The sequence below is a fragment of the Microtus pennsylvanicus genome, chromosome 2 (assembly GCF_037038515.1).
Source record: "Microtus pennsylvanicus isolate mMicPen1 chromosome 2, mMicPen1.hap1, whole genome shotgun sequence".
Lineage (NCBI taxonomy): Eukaryota > Metazoa > Chordata > Mammalia > Rodentia > Cricetidae > Microtus > Microtus pennsylvanicus.
In genome coordinates this window covers 90,833,593-90,857,626 of record NC_134580.1, presented here as the reverse complement: position 1 = coordinate 90,857,626, position 24,034 = coordinate 90,833,593, and the positions used below count along the sequence as shown (strand labels likewise).

The 24,034-nt window shown below is 41.2% G+C and overlaps 1 protein-coding gene across 3 annotated transcripts in view; it reads right to left on the bottom strand.

Annotated features, from left to right (window-relative positions):
- The window catches only part of Slc12a6 (solute carrier family 12 member 6), a 90,775-nt gene that overhangs the window by 14,773 nt on the left and 51,968 nt on the right, over positions 1-24,034 (bottom strand). For all 3 annotated transcript variants that reach the window (XM_075961708.1, XM_075961709.1, XM_075961711.1), the window contains 12 exons: positions 15,829-15,923; positions 14,819-14,950; positions 13,632-13,778; positions 12,493-12,547; positions 11,907-12,037; positions 10,617-10,858; positions 8,168-8,382; positions 6,130-6,288; positions 5,880-5,978; positions 5,599-5,656; positions 1,842-2,016; positions 1,483-1,601 (listed from right to left, as the gene is read on the bottom strand). In XM_075961708.1, coding sequence (XP_075817823.1) covers positions 1,483-1,601; positions 1,842-2,016; positions 5,599-5,656; positions 5,880-5,978; positions 6,130-6,288; positions 8,168-8,382; positions 10,617-10,858; positions 11,907-12,037; positions 12,493-12,547; positions 13,632-13,778; positions 14,819-14,950; positions 15,829-15,923 — 1,627 coding nt within the window. The remainder of the gene's footprint in view (positions 1-1,482; positions 1,602-1,841; positions 2,017-5,598; positions 5,657-5,879; positions 5,979-6,129; positions 6,289-8,167; positions 8,383-10,616; positions 10,859-11,906; positions 12,038-12,492; positions 12,548-13,631; positions 13,779-14,818; positions 14,951-15,828; positions 15,924-24,034) is intronic.

Below are 24,034 nucleotides of genomic sequence, written 5' to 3'. Positions count from 1 at the left end.
CCACTGAACCATCTCTCCAGTTTGGTAAGTTTGGTACAACCATTATTTACCCAGATGTTCAAGGGCAAACCCATATTTCTGCTTCCTTATTAATTCTCCCTCCAAATTCACCTATCAAGTCTAGGATTCTGCCTATTTCAAACCCCTGAACGTCTTTCTTTTCTGTTTTAGTACTTTCACCCTAGTGCACTTCTTTTTTCCATTTCCAGCCCAACATTATCCTCTTCTCGTCCCTCCACACACCACCTTTTATTTTATATTAGTTTTTGAAACAGAGTTTCATTTATGCAACATTGGCTGTCCTAAAACTCACTGTCTAGATATATAGACCAGACTGGCATCAAACTCCCAGAGATCTCTCTGTCTTTGCTTCCTGAGCTGGAATGAAAAGGTCTGCACCATGATGCTAAGTAGGGATTTACTTATTTTTATGTGTATGGTGTCTTGCCTGAGATATGTATGTGCAGAACACTGTGCTTAATGACTGCAGAGGCCAGAAGAGGGCACTGAATCCCTGTAACTGCAGACTAACAACAGCTGCCTTTGCAGACAGCCTTCAAGACACAGCTGTCACGTCTACAGGAATCCTCCCTGTTCAGATGCCCTCGTGGCACCCAGTGCTGACCTTTGCCATTCTCCATTCATTGCACTATGTGGGGGAATTCTTGGTTTCCTTATCTACCATCAGATATTCGAGACTATGGGCTTTACACGTCGTTACATTTCCAGCTTATTATAGTGTCAGGCACACAGCTAGTCATCAGAATGTCACAGGTAAAAGGAAAAGGAGACGGATACAAGAAACTTTAGAAGTTATATAGGTAGGAGCACCCCCCATTAAATTAAGTCATAATTAAAGGCCTTATACATGAAAGTTCTCAGGATTAAGTATGCTTTCTTTGTTTGCTTTCCCTTCCTCCCTCCCTCCCTCCCTCCCTCCCTCCCTCCCTCCCTCCCTCCCTCCCTCCCTCCCTTCTCTCTCTCTGTCTGTCTCTTTCCTTTTTTTGGGGGGGGGGGTGGTTTGCAATAGGATTTCTATGTAGCCCTGGCTATCCTGGAACACATTCTGTAGACCAGGCTGGCCTCAAACTCACAGAGATACACCTGCCTCTGCCTCCGAGTGCTGGGATTAAAAGTGTGTGCTACCACTGGCCAACTAATATTCTTTTAAGGATTTAAGTGTGTGTGTTCATATGAGTGCCCACAAAGGTCAGAGGTATCAGGTCCCCTGGAGCTAGACTTACAGGCAGTTGTGAACCATCTACATGGGGGCTGGGAATTGAACTTAGGTCCTCTGGAAGATCCAATACATGCTGTTAACCAATTAACCATTTCTCCAGCCCCATCTCAGGAATGATTTTGGAAGGGAAGTGAAGTCTGTGTTTGGTCAACTCTGTCATTACTACTACTTTTACATGACTAATGGAAATCAAGTTATATATCATTAAACAACCATAGCTGAAGAGAGCAAGTGGCTCTTACATTGATAGAATTGGGGCAACGAGATCCAGGGAGGCGATGAGAATCCCCAGCTCTGCTATGGCAGCAGTTAGAAGTAAGGCCCAGGTAGGTTCCCCATTGGCTTTGCTGTGACCAAAAACCTGTACAGATGAGGGAAAACATCAGGCACGGGGCAGTGACCCAGTGTGCCAGTTTCAGACATCTGAAAAATAAGAACAACTTCACAGCGATCACATATAAACACATACAAAGGATTCTGAGGGCCTCGTACTAAAATTCTAAATCTCTCAACATTTATGATCTCCCACTTGTTAAGCTGAAAATGATATCATGTTTTACAAAACCTGGGAAAAAAGAGGGCACAACAAAGTGTCACTTACCCTAAGGAACGGTATGATATTATCCTTGGCAATAGCCTGGAGCAGCCTAGGCGCACCTGTGAGGCTCTGAAGTCCAGCCCCACACGTTGAAAAGAAGGAGCCAATAACAATCACCCATGGAGATGGCCAAGATAAGGTGCCGACAACCAAATTACCTTTCACAGCATCCCCAAATCTGGGAAAGAAATAAAGAGTGGAGAAATTCTATCTGAAAACAACTTCAGATTGAAAAAATAGGATGATAATCAGGAGTGAATATTTCAGGCTTATAATTTTTATAGATGCAAACTGAGGTAAACATGATACTAAAAATGTAAAGGTCCATAGTTTTCATAAAAGCGCACTAACAGTAGGCATTAACAGGCCTGTAACCCCAGCTCTCAGGGGGCTGGGGCAGGAGAATTATGAGTTTGGCCAGACAAGGGTACATTCTGTGTTCGCGATCAGCTCAGGATGCACAGCAAACCCTGTCTAAAAAGAAATTACTGGAAGCTGGGTGGTGGTGGCACATGCCTTTAATCCCAGCACTCAGGAGACAGAAGCAGATGGATCTCTGTGAGTTCAAGGCCAGACTGGTCTACAAAAGCTAGTTTCCAGGACAGGCTCCAAAGCTACAGAGAAACCTTGTCTCGAAAAAATAAACAAACAAAATGTTACTGGGCTGGGGGTATAGCTATTACAACACATCATTTGCTTGGCGTATTTCTGATGCCCTAGGTTCAATGCTTCGCAGCACTGTGTGTGTGTGTGGGGGGGATTAATAATCTGTATTAAAAAAAAAAAACCAGTACAGTAAGAAAACAGGCCAAGTTTCACTTACAGATTTCTCTTTCTAACTGGCAGTGAATCTGCTTTGGGATGGAAATTGGAAAAGTGCAGAAAAACACACCAGGGAGGAGGTCCACAAAAATTTAAGAATATCTATTAATTTTCATTTTGTCTGCTCGAATGTTTGTGTACCGTGCATGTGCCAGATGCCTGCAGAGGCTAGAAATGGATGTCAAAAGTCCTGGAACTGGAGTTACAGATAGCTGTGAGCAGCCATGTAGGTGCTGGGAACTGCACTTGGGTCCTCTGCAAAGGCAGCCAATGCTCTTAACCACTGAGCCATCTCTCCCACCTCAAGAGGTCCATACTCTTAACTTGTTAGTTAGCATTATGCATACTTTGCATGATCCATCTATTTATAAAAATTTTTACATTACCCAGTATTCTACTATTGATATTCTATTATATGAAATACTATAATTAATATCTTTATGAACATAAATAAATATTGACACATAAGATATTTTTCGTAGAGGCAGATTCCTAAGAGCAAGTAACTGCAAAAATTAATATATTAAAACATTTTAAGATCACTGATGTGTTTTATTATATAAAACTAATACAGAATCTGATGAGATGTTTCCAGGTAAGTGCACTGAGTTAAAATTCTCAGACCCCACATAGAAAGCTGGTATAAAATAGGTGTGTGTACGGCTGGAACTCTGGAGTTCTGTAGGCACAGACAGGTAGACTGTCAGTTTTCTGGCTGCCACTTTAGCTTGGATAAATGAGGGATCCTGTTTCAAGGAAATAAGGTAGAGAATGAGAGGGCAGGGCACCCAACATTCTCCTTAGGCAGGTGTGCTACAGTTGTGCCACACGCAGACACACACACACAGACACACATACACACACAGACACACACACACACACACAGACACACATACACACACAGACACACACACACACATACACACACACATACACACACAGACACACACACACGCGCACACACATACACAGACACACGCACACACACGCAGACACACACACACACAGACACACATACACACACAGACACACACACACACATACACACACAGACACACATACACACACACAGACACACATACACAAACATACATACACTTCCCTCCAGAAAAAAAATAGGTAAAACAGCATAATATTAAAACTCATACCAGTGTGTGCTTGAGGAAAATAAAGACTGATGTGTGGGAATAGGAATAAGAAATTTATGTATGGCCAGGTGAGTTGGTGCACACCTTTAATCCCAGCACTTTGGAGGCAGAGGCAACTGGATTTCAGTGAATACGAGGCCAGCATGGTCTACAAAGCAAGTTTCAGGACAGCCATGACTGTTATACAGAGAAACCCTGTTTCAAAAACAAAAATAAAAAACAAAAGCAAAACAAAGTAAGAAATTTATATATGCTGGTAATACTCTGAGACACATACATTTTGTGTTTGATTTCTCAAAATTGCAAAATTTTTGTGTGCTTCATGTACTCCCACAGCTTCATGGCTGACAACTGGATTAATGTTAATTTACGCATTCTGCTTCTAATGGATATTTGGATTCCTTTTATTTGAAAGGAATACACACACACACATTGACAAACACACAATTTTTTTTTGGTACCTATTTTCCTCAACAATATTTATCATAGTCTGTGCTAGGATTCCTGCCTATCAGGAATCCTAGAGCTCAATCAGGGGAACATAATATGAAAATAGTTGCAATTCAGGATGGTAAGAGCAACACCATAGAATGTTCAAATATAGAGGGTAGACAAAAGGAGGAGGGGTTCTGTTCTGGGGTGAAGATGGAAAACTACAGGAGAGAAGACCCTTCACTTGATCTTGAGGTGAAGTGAGTCTTCCAAGTAGGAATAACCAACTGAAGCGAAGGAAACAACGTAGACAAAGGTATATACAGAAAGAGCATCTTGGTGGCATTATGGAAAAAGGTGGTAAGACTCAAAAGGAAATTATTATGTGATTATAAACCCGGAAGCCCAGTACTAAGTGATGGAACCACTGAACAGTGGGAATGGACGGCATTCACAGGACTTAGGAAAGACTTGGAGGACGGATAAAAGGAGGGAAGAGTCCTAGGACCGATATCTAGAGTCCACTGTAACAGGGAGTGGAGTGAGGATATGAGCCAAGATGTGGAAAACACAAGAATCATCAAGTTTCAGGGAGAGCTCTGACAAACATCTCACAAAATGTATCTGAGAGAAAAGAAACAGTAAATACTAAGGCGTCTGCACTAAGGCAATCAGTGTCCCACTTCCATTTCGAATGCCAAGTGGGAGTGGACAGAGCCTCCCTGTAAACGGAGGCTGGAGACACCACACAGTTCCGCTCCCCTGCTGTTACGCTCAGTGTTCTAGCAGTTCTTGGTGTACAGGAAAGTACTTAGTATTTAGTCAAAATCATGGCTTTTGGGGGAAGAGTTATATTAGTTAAATCTTATAAAATAGCACTGGTCCTCATTATTTACTAATTAATTACTGCCTGAGGCAGGTGGACTGCTTAATCCCATAAATCTGAGGTTAGCTTGGGGGAACATTGCAAAAGAAAAAAGATCACAAAATATTTTCTTATCATAGGCTAAATTATGCACATATATCTTAATCTTTTTTTTAAACCTTGATTTTTGTATTGCTGGGATCAAACCTAGAGTATTGTTTGTGCTACACAAGCTCAGTGATATATATTCCTCTGACATACACACACACATACACACACACACACACCCTCCTTTGTCTGTCTGTCATATATAGATACAGATATAGATATATCACTTTCATATATACATGAGACATGTATATATATAAATATATACATTTTCTACTTTATTAGTTGTGATTTACACCTTGGCCTGGTTTGAGAGTATATCTGTGTTGATACTATGATGAGTGACCAAATGTCATGGAAGACAGACACATGGTTTTATACTTACTTGTCTCTGAGAACAACTCCTTCAATACATGCGCCAAAAAGGACAACATTGCTTAAATCTGTTATGCTGACAGTCAAGGAGATTGTTGTTATCCCTCACCTTTATACAGTAACTACCCCCAGGATGATCCCTTTTCACTTACTGAGCTGCTATTCACTAATCCTAGAAAATCCTTCTTTAATGATGCTTATGAAGCAGGGCAACTATCTGACTAGTGAGGCAGTAGTCAGGGCATTATCATCTAATTGTACTGCATGATCCCACCACGACGCAAAGGATACACACAAAGGATGTGGTCAGGATGGCAAGGATGGTTCCAATGGGAATGGACTTCTGAGCATCTTTCAGATCTCCAGATCTGTTTGACCCAGCCATGATACCTAGTGAGGGGAAACACCAAGTTAGCCTCTTGGCTTTCTGGGCACTTTGATGTTCATGCTGATACTGAAGACTACGGGCAAACTTAGAACACTGAGGATATGTCTATCTCCTATGGCTGATGGCTTCTAAAACCTAACACCCACTGCTTACCTGTGACAGAAGGGAAGAAGATCCCCACCAGCAGAGTGAAGGAGGTGGTGATATCAGCAAGGACGTACTCATGGTTTAAGTTGCCCAAGACGTCAGATGACTTGGCTGATGGCTTTTCAATGATCTCACCCTTTGGTAAATAATTACTCCAAAGGTTTTCTGCAAAGGTGTGAGAGGTGGGAGTGGGAGGGGAGGAAGAGAGAGGATATAAGGATATAAGCAATATAGAAGTAATATAAGTACATGATTTCTTACCCAAACAACATTCAATTAGAAACCTCAATAGTTATTGTTATAAGTACTGTCCTGGAGACTGACCCAAGAGCTTTTTACATGCTAGGCTGTACTGTACCTACATCCACTCCAGCCCCTTAGGATAGTTTTTAAAGCCATTGTTCTTCAACGTAAACACATGTTAAACATTATAGAATAAAACCAATGTTATTTCTCATTTGTTCTAATATAATTTTATAAAAGGCTTTGATATAATAAATGCAGTTAACTTTCTAATACAAATTTGTGAAAGTTAAACAGACTAAAATAAAATGCCCCCAAAAGCCTATTTTTAAATTAGTTATAAAATATAAAGTCTACTTTAAAAAGTTAATATCAAAGTAGTTTTTAACATCTTAGTATGAACTTGATTAATGGGCAAAGAAATTGGTGGACAACATTTAAGAGGACGCCATTTAAGGAATAAATTCCAGGAATTTAGCTGAGCTAGGAAAACATGTGTGTCTGGTGACATTAAAACAGTTCTATTTTAGCTATCACTGCAGGAAGATCACTGGCAATTTTTCAAGAATACATTGAGTCAGACACGAAGGCAAATCCTTATGGTCCCAGCTTGTCAGGAGCCTGAAGCAGAAGGACTGTATAAGCCCAGGAGTTAGACATTAGCTTGAAGAACATTGCAAAATAAAAATATTCACAAAATATTTTATCTTACCCGAGGCTAAAAAGTCATTTATCTGCCTCTATTCTCAAAAGAAGGCAAATTGTAACAGATGCACTCTGTAATGGAGCTCTAAATACAGAAAATTTCCCTGAGAGAAAAGCAGAGATATGCTAGGTATATAATCCTATAATCCTCCCAGTACTCAGGAGGCTGAGGCACAGGGACCCCTGCCAAGTCCAACAGAAGAGTCTTAGACAGTGGGCTGGGTGCGGCTCAGTGGTAGAGCACGTGGGGCTTGTCAGAAATAGTCCCTGGCTTCAGTCCTTCCCACTGCAGTCAATAATCATCACTACTTAGATCTAGGTCATTGGCCTAGCGGGGAAGCTACTGTCTATGTTTGCTAATAGACATGCTGTGCTTGTCAAATTGCCTTCTAAACTATGTGTAGCTTATATGTGAGTGCTGCTATCAGCTTTGGTCGGGGAAATTTCTTTTTACAGTGGGCAATGGATGGTAACTGTGAAGGTTCATTAATGACTGGCGAAAGTGATAAGAATAACTGACTAAGGCTTTGTCATGAAAATATCTGTATCATCCCCTTCAAGGCTCAGGGTACATTGCAGGCAGGGGAATGGAAGAATGGAAAGTCCAGAGGAAGGGAGGGAATGAAACACAATGCTGATTCCTGACGTGGCCCTTGCATGCTTGAACTCACCGCTGCTCTGATCACCTGCACAAGATCTTCACAAGGTTGGCTCTATCAATATCCTGTCACATGAGGAAGGGGGCACTCATGCGACCCCACCCATCCCTGAGGCTTTTTACCCAGCTAATGGTTGACATGGGTGGGAGAGACATTTTCTTCAGTCCTGTAGCCACTGTAAGGGGCCCGTGATGCTATAAACAACACATCACCCATGAACCTATGAGCAATCCTAAATGAGAGAATGGGGGTATGTGTCGGTATGATCAAAATACATAATATACATGTATAAAATAATAAACTTGTTGTTATACATAATTAATATAATAAAAAAATGAGGGGCAAAAAAGAACCTAAGATGGGAAAGCCTATTTCCTCACTGTCCTTAAAGAAGGAACAACAAAAAACAAAATGAGTCTAATTAAACTCTAACTTACCAGTAATGATACCACTAGCCAGCCCAGGAATGCCTTGGATTGAGGTGACATTATTGTGAACAAAGTACTCATCACAGGTGGCATTAAAAAACTGACTTGAGTTACAGAAGAATCCCCATAGCTTTGATGGCACTGTCATGTTGTTAACGTCCTTGGTCTTAGAGCAAATGTCAAGATGTCTTGATGAAAGGGTGCGGTTGCCCAACATGCAGACCCTAAAGCAAAACAAACAGGGAAGAGAAAGATCAAGAAGGGGGAAAAATAACAGAAAAAACTAAGTTTTAAAGAGGAAAAGCAGGTTAATAAAGGGAAAATATATCTCATTTTTGAGAGATTCTACTGCCATGGGTAGGAAAGGACAAGGAATAATGATCACGGTGACTTGCATTTTCTGCCAGTATAATCCTCACGGATCTCACAATATTTTAACATTTATCTTCTGTGGCCGGAGGCACTGAGGTTTAGACATTCAATATTCTGCCCAAGATCAAGGTCATATAAAAATGCCAGATTGTAGGTGATATTCAAGCACAGGGACTGTACAAAGAAACTATACTGAATTATGAACTAAACACATTTGGCTATTCATCCATTTTCAGGCCAGAAAGAATCCTGGAGGGGCTAGGGTGACGGCTCAGGGATGTCCAGTGTTTGCTATGGAAGCATGCGGTCCTGCGTTCAGATCTCTAGCACACAGGCAAGAGGCCTGGTGTGCTTACACAGGCCTGTGATTTCAGCCCTCAGGATAGGGGCAGTCAGGAGGACAGACAGAAAGTCTGAGTTCCCTGACCTGCCAACCTAGCTAAACAATGCCAACAATGGTGAGCTTCAAGTTTAGCTAGGGAGTCTCGGGGAGTAAGACAGACAGCAATAAAGGCGGACACCTGATACTGTCTGGTTTCCACACGGGCACACAAGTGAATCCCCTCCCACCCAGCCAGCAGCAACAGCAAAACCGCAGAGTGCTTCTGCTGCTTTTTTTTTTTAAGTTCCAATGATCACATTTTCATTTGTTTGCTTTCTTTCGAGGCAGAGGGGAGGGGGGGAGTGGTAAGAAGGAGGGAAAGAAAAAAAGGTCTGAAATGAAAGGAGAAGGGGCTTTACATTCCTAAGAGCCCTTGTTACTGCCTGTTCTGCTGAACCTTCTGCTTATTGTTGTAGGACAGCTTGACTAGATTTAAAAAGTATGTCCCTCTATGGCCCAAGAGAAATCTGTTTTTTGACCTTAAGCCTAGACACAGTAGTAAAGGGGAAATTTAAGAATAATACAAATATTAACTGTAGATTCATTTTTTTCTTTTACACAGAGATATAAACAGGATGGAGTAACAGACCCATAGTAAAATACTCCTGAGAGAAGAAAACAAGGTTCGGAATCTGCAGAGTGTGTTCATACATGCATAATGAACCGCGTTCTATTACTTGGCTTCAACAGCTCTTGACAATCTCAAGTTCTGTTTCATGGATCCTCTGCAGTTTTGTTTTTTTAAACATATTATGCTGGAATTTTAAAAAAGCAAAATAACACGCACTGTGCTCCCCCCCCCCACCCAACCAAACAGAAGTGGAGAAGCCCCAAAGGGGAACCTGAAACAAAATGGAATTTCCCAAGTTTGACATACAGCTAAAATGTTGCATCTAAAACTTTTATAACTTTGAAAAGGATCTTTAATTGTTTTATGGCCCCTAAGTAAGCAAAATGAAAGAGTATGATGAATATATCACATAGAAGAAATGCCAAATACCAGTAGGGAAATCACAAAGTTCCTGTTCTTTCCCCACCACTTTCATCTGCACTGGATTTGGGGGTTTTTCATCATGGGGAAAAAAAAATTGTTTTTTCTGAAACCTGTTTAAATCAACGTAGTACCAATAAATTTGATTCCCAGCTGATCTATATGACTTCAAAACAACTTCTATAACTGATTACAAATAACTGAGTGCCCGGCCTGAAGCGTGTGCACCAGGCCAGATCCCCTGGAACTATAGTTACAGACAGTGAGCCACCATGTGGGTGCTACAAATTGAACCCATATCCTGTGGAAGATCCTCCGGGGATCTTAGCTACAGAGTCCTCTCTCCAGACTGCTACTGTAGAATTCTTTTGGACTGGTTTTTCTTTTAAAAGGCGACTGGACATTTGAATGCCCCATAAAGGTTGTTGGTAATGACTATGACTGCAAAGTCCTTCAGAGACAGTCACATAAACACAGTCGTTATGGGGTAAAGGGGGGTGCACCAAGACAGATACACCTAACAATGGCTACAGCCGCTAGGTCTACACTTCAGAAGTGAGGAAGGGGTCAACAGGACAGTTTGTCAGGAAGCTTCCTGCTGGGAAACTGGGTCACTAGGGAAATCACCCCATGAAATTCTGAGGAAATGCTCACATCACCAGATACTGCCACTGACTACCCAACAATGACTGGGTGGAAACATGGGCACGTACGGGAAGTGTGGTGGAGCAAAGGAAGACTTGATGGCACCAGCGTAGATAGCCAAAATGGACACAATTACACAGGCCAGGAAAAGTGAGGCAAACTTATTCACATAGCGGACGCCAATGAATACCACCAAGACCATGAGGACCAAGAAGGCTGTGCCATAGACACGCATGTTATTTAGCATGGCTGCTGATTCCTTGAGAGCATCATCACTGCGGAAGATGGCAGCTCGAGGGACGATATATACCTGTTGGGAAAAAAGCAGGCAGAAAGAAATGCAGTCATTTGGAAGCAATTGAGTAGAGGGACGATAACAGCTTGTGTTACTTTGATAAAGGAAAAGAAAGCTGAAATAAAAAATTACTAAAAACATTAATATTTTAAATCCTTCTTTTTATTCATCTGTTTTTAAACAGAGTCTCAATATGTAGCCCTGTTTGGCCTGGAACACAGAGAGATCCACCTGTCTCTGTCTCCCAAGTGCTGGAATTAAAGTTATGTATACACCGGGCTGCCATTTAACCAAATTTTTATTTGGCTCTAGAATGTCTATAGAAATATTATTTTATGGATTATTTTGTATTCTCATTGCTGTTTTGAATATCTACATTTACAAGTGGGAAAATGATTCTATTTAAAAGGCTTTAGAGAAGATTTATAGTATAAGTAGAGAAATGAAAATTCTTTCATTGGGATAAAGTTATCAAAAGAGAAGCTGGGGATACAGCTCAGTCAGTGATGTGCTTTGCTGCATAAGAATTAGTACTTGAGTTTGATCCCCAGGACTTACATTAAAAGCCAGGCACAGTGGCATGTGCTTGTGATGATGTTAGCATTGGGAAGGTGAAGACATGCGGACCCCCAGGTGCTGAGCCTCTAGTCCCAGGGAAAGACCCCACCTCATAAAACAAACTGGATGGTTCTTGAGGAACAACAATAGGGAGGAACCAGGTTGATCTCTGGCCTCTACACACATATATTCAACACACTAGAACATATACATGCGCAATATAAGCAAATGAGATTTATTTTACTTTTCTACACTGGCACAAGTCTTCTAGCTTGATATGAGCTCCCTGGTTGAGGGGATAGAGTTGGGAACAATCGGAGAGAGGTTTTGGAAAGGACGGGCAGGTGAAGGACACCTCAACCTTTCTGCCTCAGAGTCACGGTAAGACACAGTCACAGCAGCCAACATCTGACCGGCTGCCACACCTGATCTCAGAAACCTTAATATCTAAGAAAACAAACCCACAGAGCTCCTGGATTGTAGGCGCAACTAATTCGCTACTTACCAGAAAAATTTCAATGGCACCAAGAATATACATGGCTGCTGCAAACGTGGTGCCCAGATAAAAGCAGAGGCCAACAGCCCCGCCAAACTCTGGGCCCAGGGCCCGGGAAATCATGAAGTATGAGCCCCCAGCTACAAGACAAAATAAAAGGAGGGTATCACTAAGAGGATTGTACACAAGTATAAGTAATAATTCAAAAACATGCACAAAAGATGTTTGGGACACTCTGAATGCAACAAAGGAGATTTATTAATGGGAATATGATGTGCACAATACATTTTATTACTATTAGAAAAATTAGATTATTTCCTACAGGAATATGATAGTATAATAAAAAGTATTTTATAAGCTAAGTATGTGACTGACATTAAAGTACTGTAGACTAAAAATAATGAGATTTCAAAGATAGCATTGTTAAGCCAAACAGTATTTGTCCCTGGCTTCTAGAAGCTGACACTGTTACAGAACACTATGAACAACAGAATAAACACATTAAGTGTCTCTGGAGTTTATACCTCCAGCTTTATAGCATATACACAGTGATTAATCAAGGATAATCCCTGAAACTCAAGCTTGGGCTACTGACCTGGCACCACTCCATTGGTGGCAATGGCACTCATGGAGATGGCAGTCAACAACGTCTGTAGAGAGAGAAAAAAGAATTTAACTACTGGGTAGAGCTAACATTTCCATATTACTTTCCCACGTGAAGACTTCAGAGCATTTACAAATATTTAACTCCATCTACCTTTACAAAGAGTTCCTGCATAGCATATTTTAAAGGACTAGCTAGGGAGACAGCACTGTAAAGTAGGCTAGACTCTAACTACAGACTGGCTACAATGCCAAAAACAATATGTGGCAAGAAAGAGACCACCAGGACAAATTTAAAACCTTATCTAGTAACACAGCAGATAAAGGTTTTCGAAAGGGCGTAGCTGGAGGCACAGTGACTAGCCAGTAGGCTGCTGTCGTACAAGTGAGAGGTAACATCTACAGTGAGATAGTGGGCATGCATATGAAGTATCTGAGAGAGAACGGACTGGCCGTGATGAATGGCAACCAAGGAATCAAACATGGCCTTGAAGTTTCAAGCTTGAGAAACTGGGAGTGGACAAGGCAGTGCCATTAAGTTATTAATGACATAGGTTGGGTTTGCTTAACTTGCACGGTTAGCACTCAGCTGAGCGTAATGCATACGGAGGATTATAATGGTTACCAAAACAAAGGGGGCACTAGATTGATGGACAGGGACGGGATATATAAAAATGAGCAGTTTAAATGAAGGGAAAACCAGAATGGGCTGAGTAGGAGAGAAGAGTTAGAAACAACTGAGGAATTTCTGGGGAAGGCATACGAAAGGAGACTTCAAAACTGAACACAGAGTCCCCTCACCCTTCCCAGGCACTGCCAATTTTATTTTTCAGAACATTTTAGAATAGCATATACATTACAACATCGGTGCTTTCAAGTCCAAATTACCCAGATTTTGAATTATTTGAAAACTTGTATTTTGTTTATTTACAAAAATCTAGGACACCATATATATCATATACTACATAGGAAATAATGGGTGCTGAATGAAACTCCTTTAGATCTTAAGGTCAAAGTCTCTCTCTCCTGTTGGGCTCGTGAGTCTTTAAGTATTTTCTGTTCCTGCTCCCCAGGAGGTCAAGTGCACAAACCCAACAGGAAATGCTGCAGGGCCAGCGCAAGAGGACTTACACAGCAGCAGCAGATAAGGACAATCGCAAAGGCCTGAAGGACTCCAGCTGTGCCCACTACCCAGGTAAGACGCAGGAAGAGGATCACTCCAAAAATATTTTGTAGACATGGGAGGTAGACACCCATAAAAGTACCCATTTGGGGGCTCTGGAAATAAAAATGTAAGACAAAAGGAAACATATAGTTAGCCATAAAAGATGCCTAGATTTACCACAGACGCAATATTTTCAACAGCTGAGTGAAGTTCATCACTATACTTCCATTATCAGTATACATTGTAGTTTAGATAAGTTCCCATGCTTTCGTTATTCCTAAGCAATGGACCACTCACCAATCTAAAAATGTCTATTCTTCAAGGTTGTTAAAATTTTATTCTCATTTTAAAACAGAAAAACTTGTAGAAATTCTTGAGAATTAAGTACAAATTTTTCACAATAGTTGGTAAATGAAACAGTCGGGGAAAGTAAAAACTTGAGGGCCACTGGCCCCTTTGCAAAGAGCTGAACTATGTGTACTGGCATAATCTTATTGTAAGAAAAACAGTAGTAGTAGAAAAGTCTAACAGCTGCTGGGAATCATTATCATGGTGGACGCCGATGATCCTGGCACCTGGGAAGCTAAAGCAGGAGGACCCTGAGTTCAAGGTTAGCCTGTGTTTTATGTGAAACAATCTCAAAAACAAAAACCGAAACCAACCAATCAACCAACCATACAAACAAACAAAAACCTTTGTACCAGGCAGATGGCAGCAGAGGCCGGGTAGAGATATCCCTTCCCACCGATGTGCTAACACTTCTGCTAACACGGCTAACTTCCTCACTAGGACAGTTTCTGTGCAAATCCACCACGTCAGAGGGCTTTCTCTGTCTGACCTACAGGAGTATCGAACCCTTCCAGCAGGCTCTTGTCAGTCTCATTCCTTTTAACCCTGCTTAAGTTTCTGGTCAAGCATTACTTGACACTGAAGATGCTATATGCTTTAACAGTTTCAGTGGCTTAGGGACTGGCTTCCCACGAGAAGCTATAGTACTGTACATTCTTGTCTGGGCCATGGTGCCAGTGATCAGAATGGTACTGGGTATAGTAAGCATTTGATACAGTTTCTTAATACAGACTGGTGCCCTGGGCATGCCTTCAGCGCTCATATATGGAGCTGTTTTTATCTGTCCTGCACCCTGAGGCCTCACCTTGGTAGGCTTCTTCTTCCCTTCAGTGATGTTCTCTGCCTCTTCATGCTCCTTTGCTCCCTGTGTCAGGTTAGTATAGTTGGCCATGCGGTTGAGGAGAGATGACACCTTTGGTCTGGTGTCCATTTCTTCCTATAAAGTCAGAAATAATTTATGAAGGATACTGGAATTCAGCAACAAAATAAACTTTCTGCCAGGAAACAGCAAAATAAATGATAACCTCTTTCACAGGTAAATACTTGAAGAAAATTCTTCAGTGAGCCCTGTCCCTGCCATGTGAAAGATGACAGGGAACTGAGAGAACATGCATGAGGTCCTGGGCTAATCCCCAGCCCTGAGATGGCAAAAGGACTACACCTAACTAGGCCAGCAAGTCAAGGTAAGATACAAAGTACTGGGTTTCATTAAGGTTTCTTTCATACAAATATGTAATTATTCTTTTGTTCTGTGTTCCCCTCCCCCTCCCCACATTCCTTCTGACCCTCTTACCGCCCAGATCCTCCTACCCTCTTTAGTCTCCTCTGCTTTCACGTTACAGGCATTCTATTACCCTGTCTCCACTTCTCTGTCTCCATAGCATCTCTCCTCCCCTCCATTCTCAGTTTGCCTTCTGTGCTCTCTTGCGCTGTCTTGCTCTCTCTCGCTCTCTCTCTCTCTCTCTCTCTCTCTCTCTCTCTCTCTCTCACACACACACACACACACACACACACACGAGAAAAATGCACTATTCACCATTTGTCTGACTTTGCTTAAAATAATGATTTTCATTTTCAAACATTTTTCTGCAAATGTGGTGGTTTCATATTTCCTGTGTGTGCATGATGAGATTTCCATTTTGTGGGCTGAAGAGAATGCTCAGTGGGTAAGAGCACTTGCTACTTTACCAGAGGCCAAAGTTCAGTTCCCAGCATCTATATTGGGAGGCTCACAACTACCTGTAACTCCGTCTCCAAGGAAATATGATGCCCTCTTCTACTCCCCCACAGACACACACATAATTAAAATATTACCTCAAAGAGTGCCAGATTTTTATCAAAATACTCATCTCCTTCTTCATAGTTGGAATTGCTGAGATAAGCATTTCGAGCTTTCTTATGTCCATCATCTGAAAAAGAAAGGCAAAATTTGGGTTTTCATTGGGTTCTGAGCAACCAGCACCTATAACTATGTTGCCTCTGTGGTAATAAAGACCACTTCAGATTCAGGTTCAGCCTGATTGGTAGACTTCAGTTAGCACTGTTTGGAGAATGTGGTGTTTTTCTTGCAGGAACAAAAGCAAATAGGGAAACCAAAGAAATCAACATGAAGAATTCCCTTTCTTAGTACAGAGATCTCTGGAGACAACTGGGTGCCTAACCTTAAACTTACCCATAAATAAATAAACAAAACACACAGTATTTTTTTTTCTTGGTGTGTTATACTACTCTAGACATGGACTACTTGACAAACTATTGTTGCTGATAATGGGCCTTCTGACATTACAAATTTATTGTGTGTGTGTGCGCGCACGTGCATTACGTAGGCAGTGTCACGTGTCCATGTAGAGGTCAGATGACAACTTGTACATGTGGTTCTTTCCTCCTACCCTTACCAGGGTTCAAGGGATGAAACTCAGGTTGCTAGGCTTGCATACCAAGTGCCTGCTGAGCTATCTTGCTGACCTCATTTCTGATGCCATCAATTATAACAGGTGATTAAATCTATGATAATGATTACTTTTCAAAATTCTTGAGAACTGCATACAATGTATTTTGAATATATTCACGATCCCAATCCCCTCACTTCTGCCTCAAACCTCTCATTGTTTCCAACTGAACTTGGAGACTGCTGCTGCTGCTTCTTTTTGTTTTAATTTGACCTTCTTTCCTCATCAGGTCTAGTTTGTGCTGCTCAGCTAGTTTGGGGGTTGAAGTCTGCTCTGGTATGTGATCACATTTATCAAGGTCATCATCATTAAACGATGACCTGAATCTCCCTTTCCCAAAAATCACTAAATGCTAATAGCGCCTCAGCTGGCGCTGGGATTACAGATTCCCAACTATGCATGGATTCTGTTTGACTGGAGCTTGTGTAAGCCTTGTGCACACGGTCACAATCACTGAGTTCATATATGCTTCTGTCTGGAAAACATTGCTTCCTTTAACTTATCCACCACCTTTGGCTCTTACAATCTTTCTGCCCCCTCCTCCAGAAAGATCCCTGAGCCTTGAGATAATGTATGATCATCCAAACTGGAGCTAAGCACTCTACAGTCTTTTGTTTTCTGTACACCAAGCAATTGGAGGTCAGTAGTAGTTTTTGAAAAAATTTCACTATGAGGCAACATAGTTATAGGTGCTGGTGGCTCAGACTGGTCTCAAACTCTTAGATATCTCTCCTCAGCCCCAAAGTACTAGATTATAGGTGTGTATATTAATGGAAGCATCTGATATATTCTTGTATGAACACTTCCATATTATTTTTATGTTGAGAGAGGTACTTAATAGGAATCTGATGAATTAGTTGCAAACAAAGAGGAAACAGAATTTCTGAGATAGCAAAGTCTGTGTTATATGAATACTTCCTAATCTTTGGCTTTTAAAATTGTGCTTAAGTTACATGATTGCCCAGTCTGGCAGGAGAGAAGAGAAAAAAAATTGTAAATACGATTTAAAACTAAGGTTTCTATTACTGAAGAATATACTAATATAAAAAGGAAAGAACATTAAAGTAACATATATTACTTTAAATATGGAAGATGAATCTGGCAAAAAGCCAGAAAACTACTGAAATGAGCTGGTCATCTAGAAGGACATTGTGTGAGACTGACTTTATGAGTTCCTGATGGTCATGATGGGAAGACAGAACACATGAGATATTTGAAATAATACATATTTTTGTTTGTTTTTCAAGACAGCGTTTCTCTATAGCTTTGGAGTTTGTCCTGAAAATTAGCTCTTGTAGACCAGGCTGGTCTTGAACTCACAGAAATCCAACTGCCTCTGCCTCCTGAGTGCTGGTATTAAAGGCATGCGCCGCCACTGCCCAACTTGAAATAATATTTTTAAAAAGTCAATTATGTAAAGTTTTAAGGAAACAAAATACAACTCTGAAAAATAGTAGAAGAATCAACTGTGCTGTCTGTTTTGAGGATAATTATATAGCTAAACACTATTTTTTTTACAGCACATTGTAGTTAATTTATGATACATGGAACAGTACATAGGAAATCCCTGCCAATTTGCAAACCCTAGTGAAAATAGCACATCTAGGCAATCTTCATCAAGGGCTGTGAAAGCCATCAATAAAGGACTGAGGCATAACCTTCGAGTGGGCAAATGAAGATGACTATGAGCCTGTTGGACTAACAAATACGAAGGCAAGACACTGTTCATCCTATGTATTCTTAGTAAAAGAATGGACGCTCAATCTAATGAAGCCTCTTAGGATCGCAGACAATACAAAGGAGGAACATGGTAAGTAAGCATACACAAAGACACAACCACCAAAGTCAGAATGTGGAATAACCTAATTTCTTCAGCAAATCACAAACTAAACAAGTGAACTTTTACAGATTAAAATTCAAGCTATGACTGAAATCTAAGATAGGATTTTTGTTAGACTCCTCAAACAAATGTGAAGAGACTTTTTTCTTCAGTTTTTTGAGGCAGGGTTTCTCTGTGTAGCTTTAGAGCCTGTCCTGAAACTGTCTCTGTAGACTAGGTTGGCCTTGATCTCAGAGAGATCTGTCTTCCTTTGCTTCCCAAGTGCTGGGATTAAAGACGTGTGCCACCACAGCCCGGCTGTGAAGAGACATTTCTAGAACAAAGAAATGTTGGGCTGGAGATGGCTCAGTTGTTCTCAGTTGTTCAGAGGACCTGGGTTCAAGTTCTAGCACACACACAGCGGCTCACAACCACCTGTACCTACAGTGCCAGGGCGTCCAATACCCTTTCTGGCCCATGGGCACCAGGCACACACGTGCACACGTGGTGCACAGGCACATATGTAGACAAAGCACTCTCATACACATAAAGTATTTTTTAAAATTTAAAAACAGGGAAATTTAAATATATGCTAATTTTAAAAATTGCATTTATTTACCTCAGGCTTCTGCAGGACCAGAAACCACTGCGAGACTAGGTCACTAGGTCCACTGGGATCTGAGAGCACTGAAGTAGCCTTCAGTCCCGGTGGTCTCAGAGGACAGTGGGGGCCTGAGCTTCAGCTTTAGTGTCTGCTAAGAAACTGGGGCTTTGACTTCAGTGTCTTTAAGATTAGTGTGGGTGTGGGGTTTTGAAGTCTAAGATTCCTGTGGTCACTGCAGGACTCTGGGGTCTATACTACTGTGGTCCCCCAGAGGTTACTTAAAGCCTACCATTTTAGTCACAGGCCACAGATAGCACCCAGACTTTAGTGGGTCTGACATTTGCTATTCTGGTCCCCAGTGGATCCACAAGATCCTGGCAATGACTGAGGTTCTGACCCCATCTGCCTGCCTTGTTTCTTCATGTACCATTCCACCTGTGGTCCCGATGGCACATAGCTATGAAAGGATTACCTCAGTGACTACACTTATCAACACTAAATTTCTCCAGTCCACATAGCTAAATTTCATGCAGATAACCCTCTAGGGAGAATTACAGAAAACAAAACAGAATATATTCCAAAGATGGGAAAGTCAAAACTGAATGTCAAACATACTCTAAGAGATGCACAAAATACAACAAAGAAACACAAAGCATATGACACAGCCACCTTCCATGACCCACTCCAACCAACCACTCCCTTAGGAAGGAATTGAAACCATAGAGAAAGATGAATGTCTCAGAATTCAGAGTGCTGTGAAATAATCCTTTTGTACACTGTAAAGATTTGTCACTCGAATTGGTTTAATGATATGCTGCCTGGCCAACAGCCAGGCAGGAAGTATAGGCGGGCAACCAAACTAAGGATGCTGGGATGAAAAAGGGCAGAGTCAGGGAGATGCCAGCAGACACAGAGGAAACAGGACTTGTAGAAAATAAGGATGCAAGCCATGAGCCATGTGACGGATGGTACATAAGAAACATGGGCTAAAGTGTAAGAGTTATTAGCTAGTAACAAGCCTGAGCTATGAGCAGAGCATTTACAATCAGTTCCTGAGTGGTTATTTGGGCATGGCTGCCAGCACAGGAAAACTCCACCCACTTTCAGAGTCTTACTTTTTTGAAAGAATAAGTGATCATATAGAAGATTCAAACAAACAGACAGTCACAAAAAGTGAATCAAACAGTAAACTGGAGGTAAAAGTCCAAAATATCAAGGAAAAATTCAGCAAGAATACTGAAACATTAAAAAACAGAACAGAACAAAACACTTGAGGTAAATGAGATGTCAATCAAAGACAAAACAAGCAGAAGAACAGATTTTAGGATGGAAGAAAAAGACAATACAATCATGCACACATATATTTCTTGTAGTGGTAGGTGCATGAAAATGAGATTGATAATTAAAATGTAAAACACTAAGAAACCCTGGAGTCAGGAAAAACTATTCTAACAGCACGACAGTTTGAGATGTATAGGGCCTGGGACCAGTCAAGAATTTTGATGGACATGCTAATATAGCTACATGATGCTTTTGTGTATTTATTACAATAATTTTTTTCTTCTGAGACAGGGTTTTACTATGTAGCTCTAGCTGTCCTAGAACTCATAATGTAGACAAAGCTGGCCTCAAATTCACAGATCCACCTGCCTCTGCCTTCTGAGTGCTGGTATTAAAAGTGTGTACGACACTTCTGGTCCAATAAAGTAATTTTTAAAATGACAATAATTTACTTTTGTTGGTGTACATTTGGTCACATGTGCCACCTGACTTGTATGTGATGCTCAAAGGACAACTTGTGGGAGTTGGTGCTCTCCTTCTACCATGCGAGGCCCTGGGATTGAACTCTGGTCATCAGGCTTGGCAGCAAGTACGTGTATTCGCTGAGCCTTTGCTAACCAGTGCCAGTTTTTTAAATGGTAAAACAAACAAAAACCCATACGGAATGTGAAAGTTTCTTTTAAAATATTCTAGGGAACTATCAAAGAATAATAAATAAATCCTTTTGTTTTTGTTGTTTTTAAATCTAGCATTAGGAGCATCCTGTCCAATTCTGCTGCTGCTCTGTTTGGATACCCCAGTCTTAAGTCCCAGGTGAATCACTTCATCAGCCAAGTCTGGTTCTGGCTTGTCCCGTGCTAGCTTCTATTGTTTGACTACTTAACTGCTTTGGAAAATAGAACAATTGCCATGGAGACTTGGCATCATAGGAAGACAATGATACCTACAAGACCTACTTGTCCTGATCTCTCCTGAATCGGGACAATCATGAAAATTAGGTTTTCCACAGAGGGAGGAGAGTTCTTGCCAGATTTGGTTATAGAGAAAAACATGAAACTAGAAGTAATTTTACCAAAAGGCATCAATCACTTCTCCGCAAGAATATAGTGGCTGGCCGGGCGGTGGTGGCGCATGCCTTTAATCCCAGCACTTGGGAGGCAGAGGCAGGTGGATCTCTATGAGTTCGAGACCAGCCTGGTCTACAAGAGCTAGTTCCAGGACAGGCTCCAAAACCACAGAGAAACCCTGTCTCGAAAAAACAGAAAACAAAACAACAACAACAAAAAAAAGAATATGGTGGCTGGCAACCAGTCACAGTGTGGCCTTTTCTGTAGTCAGGGTTACACAGGACTTCCAGAGACAGCGGAAATTCTAAATTTTCCAAATAAAAGTCTTTCTTGGCATGAACTCAGAACAAGCACATATCCCAGGACTCTTGAAGAGTATACAGAATCTGGGCTGGAGAGTTGTCTTGGTGTTAAGAGCACTTAATGCTCTTGTGGAAGAGCTGACTTGGGTTCTCAGTACGCTCATCAAAAAGCTCACTATTGTCTAATTCCAGGGGATTGAATGCCCTCTCCTGACCTCCATGGGCATCAGGCACACACATGTGGTACACATAACTCATGCAGACATTCACACATTTATATAAATTATAAAAAAAATCTTTAAAAGTGGATTATACAAAACCAAAAGAAGATCGCTTTGTAAGACAGCCGCTGGGGCTGCAGTCCTGGCCCTGGCCATGACCGGATTTCAGCATGGCGTCACGGCTGTCATGTTTCTTTTCTCTCATCTTACTACCCAAACAACATGGATTCTAGGAGAAAGCTGCCATTGTTTCATGGCGCAATTAAAGAGAAAACTGACAGAACCACTCTTCCTTCTGAAAAATTTGTTTCTGCTTTTCATGACATATCCATGTCCTTACAACTTGCTTCTGTTGTTCCTTTCAGCGTGTGCTAGGGACTGAACCACGGCTTTCAGCACACCATCACTAAGCTATGCTCTCTCCCTTTTCTCTGTAAAGAGAAAAAGTGTATAAACTAAGATCTTGATGTCGAAAGATCTTTATTGTTTGATTCTATTCTATCTACAGTGCTGAAAATTACCACTTACACTGTATTTTAGAACCAAGATATAGTATAGAAATTGTCCTTTAGTGTCCTGCATTTGCCAAATGGCCTTTGCTGGCTCCATCTGGACAGAGATGGAGCATTAAGAATACTTAATTTCCTCTGCCACACATCTCTGCTTGAACCACATCAACAAGAACAGGGGAAAATGCCAGGTGGTAGTGGTGCACACCTTTAATCCCAGCACTAGGGAGGCAGAAGCGGGCAGATCTCTGAGTTTGAGGCCAGCTTGTTCTACAGAGTGAGTTTCAGGACAACAAGAGATACACAAAGAAACCTTATCTCAAAAACCAAAGCAAACAAACAAAAACAGGAAGAACTGTCTCGATGCTGTAAAAATAAAATCACTTTTTTAAGTGAATGAGAAATGAGAAGCGTGAGACTTTCTGACAAGTACGTTGGAAGTGGAAGTACGCTAAGTATTCTGAGAAATACGTGGATACAAGTGTAAGTAGTGAGAAGAACAAGGCTGAAGATAGGTCTTTTCTACTTTTTCCTGGAAGGGATGCACAAGAGTTCACACTGAGCCACCCACTACAGCCTTAAGTTCCGCTTCTCATCTATATTGCCTGACTCATCAGTCAGACTGGAGAACGTTATGACTGACCGCTATATTTCGTCAGTTACAGTTTCTTCTCTTCAAGAAATTAGGTCGTATGCCCTAGACTTTCTGAGGGATTGGATTTTGATGATGACGTGGATGTGCTGCCGTGTGCCATTCTGTTTACTGTAATTCTTATGAACTGGTTGACAGCAGAATATGCTTATCACATCACATTTGCTGTTTTTAGGGGCAAGAAAAGGCTGCTGTAGGATGGCACTGGGACACTTACGGCCCCTGGTTACCTTCCTCTCTGAGGTGTTACAGCTGTTGATGATTAATGCCTAGGCCCACTAACTTATGAGGGGTAAAATGTGATGATATTTTCATTCTCTTAATCTTTCTTAGTTCAGTAACTTCCACACAAGAGACATTCTTTTTAATCTACTACTTGGCTCTCAAGTGGTATGTTAAATATAAAATAGATTATTAATTAATTATTAATTATTATTAATTTATTACCCCCCTTTGTTGAGCAATTAATGAGTAGGCTAACAAGAACATTCCAGTTATGAACAATAAGTTTTTAATATGTTAGTATCGGTTATGTTTCCTATCAAATGCTTCATCTACCTATATTAAAATGATTATATATGTCTTTAATACTAATACAGTAAGTACGTAATTTTGTATTTATTTATTTTTGAGTAGGGGTCAGGCTAGCCTCAAGCTCATGTCCTGTACGCCTCATCTTCCTAAGTATTGGGATGACAGGTACGAACCACCAGGTCATGGGTGTTTATTTACTTTTGATACAAAGCCTGTCATGTATTTTTAGCGACCATAATAGTATTTCTTTATTTTTGAGGCTTTGGGGAATGAACCCAAGGCCTTACGCATGGTAGGTAAACATTCCAACATGGAGCCCATGGAGATAATCTTTAAACATGCTACATGCAAGAAGACCTGCAGAAGATCAATCTGGTCAACATTCCAACGAGGAAGAGGGAGGAGCTCACAAGCCCCAACCCCTTGCTGAATAGCTACTGTCAGATAATGCTTCTGGGAGAGGGAAGAATCCCTCTGAAGGGTGTGGACCCTGGTAGGTCAGTCACAGCCCACTGAATGGCTCAGCATCCATGAGAATATGGGCAGCACAAATGGGACTCAGTGGGTCGTAAGAAAAAAAAA